At 39.4% G+C, this 6338-nt stretch overlaps 1 protein-coding gene across 1 annotated transcript in view; it reads left to right on the plus strand. All coding sequences in view use genetic code 11, as the record gives it.

Moving 5' to 3' along the window:
• EGR_08229 (hypothetical protein) overlaps positions 1-664 on the plus strand; it is a gene marked incomplete at both ends in the record, with an annotated part of 3418 nt that extends 2754 nt beyond the window's left edge. Inside the window, 2 exons of the mRNA XM_024497478.1 lie at positions 210-322; positions 635-664. Of these exons, the coding sequence (XP_024348119.1) occupies positions 210-322; positions 635-664 (143 nt within the window). The remainder of the gene's footprint in view (positions 1-209; positions 323-634) is intronic.
• Between the last annotated feature and the right edge of the window lie 5674 nt (positions 665-6338).

Consider the following 6338-nt stretch of genomic DNA (forward strand, 5'->3'; position numbering starts at 1 on the left):
GCAATCAAATATGTGGTGCAAATTGCCCTTTTTTAAATGGAAGAGTTTAAAATAAGTTTGTGGCATTTCCTTACTTTTTCTCTTTAGAGATTTATGTAGCTTTTTTGAAGAATCTGGCTAGATGGGAAAATTATGCCTTGTTTCATAATAGGCCAATATAAGCCTTTTTTAAACGGTTCAAGTCTTCTGCTTATTTCTTTTCTTTCAAGATTATGGCGATTTTCAACAAATCTATTTGAATTACATCATTTGTGAGGAAAATAACCCAAATTTTTTGCATACAGTCCCCGAAAAAGTTTACTTTGCAGATAAGTTTTCTACTGTAATGTGAAAGGCGAACTTCTGCCACCAGACAATACGAAGCAATAAATTTGTCCAGGGGCAAGAGTTTCATTTTCAAAAGCCACAATAATCTCACACATTAAAATAAATCGCCGACCCATTAAAAGTTGGTAATTTGACGAATTCCCTCTTATTATCCTATTCTAGCGGCTTGGCCAACACCCGGATGGGCTTAGAAGAGAGGGGTTTTCAGATCTCTCAATTTATTCCATTTGAAAGTCATTATCTGCTATACAAATTATGCTTTTTTAAGAAAGCTTGCAATAGTCTCTTTTTGTTTGCTTTGTTTTAGTTATTTCAATTAGTCAATCAAGAAAGATAATGTCCTTCATATGCAATTTTGATGGCTTTCTTTGGCTGCGGTGCGAAAATTTAACGATACATTAAAAAGATTTCATTATTTAAAAAAACTTTCATTTTTATGTTAAAATGGTATCTTACGAGGAGTTAGTAGCTTCCAGAAGTTGGATTTTTCATTTTGCGGTCAACCCATGCTGTCTGCTCTACTTTCATTTGATGGAGGAGGGAGGATATGAGAGAATGGAGGGCGCAAAGCTAAACTACTTCAGAGGGTTGTAAAGGAGAAGGAAGAGGGGGAACAAGGTACCGTGTATTAGCTTAGGCGTAGCGATTATAACCACGTTCGCCTCCAAAGCGACACATGTGATTATCTGATTTCCTCATCTAGCTTTGTTGTCACAAATGTGTGAAATTATGATCTCGATTACAACAAATCTTGTGTAGCGAACAGACTGACTGTGTTTAACACATTGGAATAAATGTTTAATGTTGCGCAATGTGTGACTTGGGGGTAGAATCATGAAACACTAGGCCGTGATGGTTTACCGTCCTGAGAGTGAACGTGTCAAGTTAGAATGCCTTTTTCCAGTATAGTTCACAATGCTGGACCCTCTCTAAGGACAAAGGATTAGCACCTTACTTTGAAATGGGGAGGAGCTTATGATGTTTGATTGTTCAAATAAGACACAAAACTACGTGACCACCGGTGGTGTATGTCAGCTAGATAAACTGCTATTTAATGCGAATAAATCTTTCATTATTTTTTTTAAAATCAAGAATTGTATGCACTAAAGGACAGGAATCGATGTTTACCGATCGCCAAAGTTAATACATCCTCCAAACTCCGATTTTTATTGGTTTTAGGGATCCTGTCACGGGGATGGCAAAAGTATTCTCGTTTAAAAATAGTTTGCAATTTCTCCTTCATCAGATTATTCGCTAGAGTATGCTGTGACGAGCCCTATCTTAAAAACTAGTTAACAAGTCATGCTGTGCCTATCATCCTTCGACCTTCTGATGAAAAATGGAGCATATTTAGCATGAATGCTGCAAACTGCCTAGGCGTGCTTTTGTAACTCCATTGTGTAGTAAACAAGGCAATTCTGTCATCACTGCTTTTTTCGCGCTCTTCTTGTCTTGTGCTTGCATTCCTATCATGTCATTTTCACCTTCAGTTTTTCCGACGGCAGGGGTGGGGGTGTTGTGAGTTGACAATGCTCCTACCTAATCTACAATCTACATCTCAATCAATATCTTAAGTAGTCCTATTAATAATTACTCGGACAATAAATTTAATTTGACTGCATAACAGTAGCTACCTCACCCATGGTAATCATAATCCATACTTCTAGGATCACAAAACTCACGATTGAACCGAATTGTCTTTCAGTCACCTATCTGGGATGAATGGAAAAGTTATCAGGGTAAACGTATGTACCTGTTTTGTTTGTTTTTGTTACCTCAAATGGATTAAACAAGTAAGTCACGTACACTGCAGGGAAGTGTAACTTTGTGCTGACAAGGTGGGCCTAATGTTAAATCTATTTTCCCATCAGGATACATGGAACCGATGCAAAATTGAAGACTGAAAAGTGAGACAATCTTGGCAATCCGTAAACCTCTATTCCTGCCATTTAATGCATACAATTCTTGATTTTGAAAAAAACATAATGAAAGATTTATTCGTATCAAATGGCAGTTTATCTAGCTGACATGCACAACCACTGGTCACGTCGTTGCGTGTCCTATTTGAACAATCAAACACCATAAGCTCCTCCCCATTTCAAAGTAAGATGCTAATCCTTTGTCCTTAGAGAGGGTCCAGCATTGTGAACTATACTGGAAAAAGGCATTCTAACTTGACACGTTCACTATTAGGACTCATCGAGGAAGGAGATGGGGTGACTCCAGGTTGAAAATTTGCACGTATTGGACGGCTTTGGGCTTGGGATTTTCAGCGTTTATTCAAAAAATGGGGAAAATGATCTTGCAACATCAACACAGTACCCCACTTTCTAAAATAGACGCTAAAACATAAGAAGGAGTGATAATTGTTTGGTAACTCGTTGATGACAAATGCCGCCTCTAGGGGAGAAGTGATCCTAGAAATCAAGGAGTTTTATTTCGACGATTCTTGAAATTGAATTGATTAAATTCATTGGGAAAACATGAGGTGGTGGAGCATTAGCAACATTTCAGTTCAAATTCAGACTTTTCTAGGCGTCCCCTATTCATTCCCGACTCGCCAAACTATTCATTGCTTTAAATCGGATTCACCAACCCTCTCCTTTAGATTCATTCCATTTAAGTCAAACTTGTCTCCAAATGCATTAGTGGATTATCCGTAGCACTATTTATATCTAGAATACTCATTTCATCCATTCGAAAATCACCCAAATTCTATTCTTACCCTTTCATCGAATCACTTAGCTATCCGTCGGATCTATTCCGCATCTACCCATCCATACACTTATTCAGCCATCTATCCCGTACCTATCCACTTGTCCATCTACCCATCCAAAAATACTGGTAAGCTTAAAGTGGGATTCAATCTACTTAACACAATTTCATTATGAATATATGCAGGGTGTGTTTATGTTCTTCAACGACATTCATAGTGCAATCTTGGATGATTCCTAAGTGGCAACTAAATAGTTTGAAGAATTTTTTCAAATTGTGTGTTATCAAACCAAACCTCTACAGTAAAAAAAGGAATTTTCAATATTTCCTTGTTCGGCCTAACCAAGGCAAATTTACACAATCGCTTCGCAGGTAACAGAGGCCATATCTTGTTCATTTCATTTCAGGCGAGCTTGTAAAGCCATTTCCCCTTCCTCAACTTGTTCACTCCCCTCTAAATTCCCATGGAACGGATAGTGGAGATAGGGTCCACTCCTGGCACTTTCAAGACAATCAAATCACTGCATCAACTCGTCATCAGGTGTTTTTCTGATAAAACTACTTGTCCAGATCTTCACCTCCTTTTAAGCTATCATTGACAAAAGAAGGAGGACTTTGGATAATATGCCACCCATTCAGGACAGTCCACCAAAGCCTACCTTGGCCCAACCTTGATACTTCTAACATGCATCTACGATACAGTTAAAATGGTAAATGCTTCTGGACACCTCATTTAGTCGTCCACTGATTCCTCTGCACAAATTCAAGTGGACAATCCCTGTGACCATGTTTACGGAGTACAGTGAACATCGACAATAACCACACACTAACTACTCAGTCACTGGATTTCGGACCCAGCAGCAAGACTTCATGTTTCAACATTACACAATTCACGTGTCTGATGCTCTTTCCAATAGGAAAAAAAACATAATATCAACAAACACACAAACAGAATGGATGAGCAGACAAACAGGTAGGTAAGAAGACAGACAGACAAACAGACTGACAAGACTGGAAGTCACTGTCTACTCTGTTTTGGTTTCGCATTCGGTTTGACTTCGGTTTCTGTCTATTCAATGGCTTAACCAACGTAAACTACTCAATCCTTCCCACCAATCAATGCAATGCCACACTTTAGCCATTGAATTTCAACCATGGCGGAGTCATTTAAAGCATTTCTTGATAGGTAGGCAAGCCTAATCCAGCTCAGTTGACTTGTAATATTATGGTAAGTCGTTTTGTAGGGCTCCAGCATACTGCCAATTTAGAGTGACAATCATCCCTCAAGTCGTGTCCCCCGCCACAGTGTCAAGAGAATTTACCAATTCCGATGAGACACTTTTGGCTTCACTTCATGGAAAATGGTGTCCCATGGATGTGACATTTCCATTGCAGTGTAACTGTACTAGTAGTGTGTCATTAAGGTCTCGTCACCTGGCACCTTTCATTCTTCAGGGCATCATTCTAACTTAAAACCTTCAGTCAGAAATCAAATATTTGAGTCTAATTTAGGATGTGCAAAATTAGTGGCAGTTGATAAGTGAAATCGTTCTGGCAATTGGATCCGTTTGTGAAATCATGTTCCCATCAACATAGGGCTCTTTTATTGTGGCGGTCATAATCAAGGGGGCCCCAAGAGCACTATCACTCACTTATTTCTTCGTTAAAGAGGAGAATGATGCAGATCAATACCTTTTCTTAATGTGCGAGTTCGACATCTCGCTCTTTGTAAGAATCAACCCATTACCCTAACTTTTTCGTGGTCTGCGTCAATCACGGATACCGGTTTTCGTCCTTTGGCTTCCCATACTTTGACTGATCAGGACACAATCCCGAGATAGGATCTTGGCCCTGCTCAATGACTATCGTGGCACTATTTTTTTCTTACGGAGCTACACGTAAGGCATTGTTAAGCAGGCCAAAATTTTGACGATTTCCCCACCGTTTCATCACCTTATTTGTGAGCTAAATAGCGGACAGAAGTCTTCGTACTTTCACAACTTTTCCCTAGCAAATACCAATGCTATTTCTACTTGTCACTACCTTCAGTTCAGCGTGAAATCGTAGTGTAGGCGTGACTGAGAAAAAGGGAGACTTCATCATGTGATTGGACGTCACGTGACGTGCAGTTGTGTTGCGAGGTGGATTTGTGGTGTGATCGCTCTCTCACACACACACAAGCTTAGCATCAATGTGTGTGCACGTTCATCCCTCCATTCCAATTCCTGTTCTGCTTTTTACTCAGGTAGATTCACCTTTGGTTACTTGACCATAAACGTTGACATATTTGTTCTTTTTACGCACAAATTTTACCTCATTTTCTCGGTCTCTTTTAACCAGTCACTACCTTAAAATTTTTAATGTGTTCCTTGGTAGAAAGAGAAATGGAATGTTCTGTAGGCCGGCTAGTGGAGCGTACGTTTTATCACTTCCCCAAGTAGATATTCCTGTGTGTGAGGAGGTGAAGGCCTGAGCACAGTCCGATTGACCCAGTTTAGGTTATCACTGCCCCGTTGATGTGTGGTAATTTTCAGCGCGATTACTAGCAATAGCAGCTTATTGCATTAGGAAATAAAATTTTACAATTTTGTAGCAATTTGCCTTTGTTGGGCTGGAAATACACTCCCTGCAATACAAAATGTCAACCTTTGTATTCGCATACATTTGACTTTTCACCTATTTACCATGGATTTGTGTAAAGAGTTGGTTAGAATGCTGCCACAGGCGTCGAGTTTTAGTGTGTCTGTATGATGTTTTGCATTCAGAGGCGTCTTCAAATGATTTCTGGCCTTACCTCCTTCTTGGATATTCGTTTTAAAGTAGTAACAACTTGGCTGAAAAGCGGTTACAGTGGATCATTTTGAATTGGTTACCCTCCTAGATAATCTCTAAACCTGTCAAGATTGTAAACTTGCGTTTATCATTGATTTTCTTCCAGTTGAAACATATGACTGACAACTGAACGGTGCGCGTCGTGGTGACACCAACTGCCACCCAGGCTTCCACACATTCCCTTTACAAATCAATCAGTGCTTCAACTTACATCACTAAAAAATGTAAGTCCCTTTCTTATTCAAAAGTAATAACATCAACTGCTAAGATAGATCTTTTTCACAACAGTGTACGACATTAGATTTTTCTGAAACATTTCGTCTTGACAAGAGTCCTCCGTGCTTCTAACTACGATGGGCAGATCGTCCACCAGTGTTCCATGGCGCCTTTTATTCAAAACAAGTAAATCCTGGCAGAATTGCACATATGGTTTACCCCATTTATAAACTACTTTGTTAGCTCGA

This window comes from Echinococcus granulosus (genome assembly GCF_000524195.1).
Source record: "Echinococcus granulosus chromosome Unknown EG_S00099, whole genome shotgun sequence".
In the NCBI taxonomy this organism is placed as follows: domain Eukaryota; kingdom Metazoa; phylum Platyhelminthes; class Cestoda; order Cyclophyllidea; family Taeniidae; genus Echinococcus; species Echinococcus granulosus.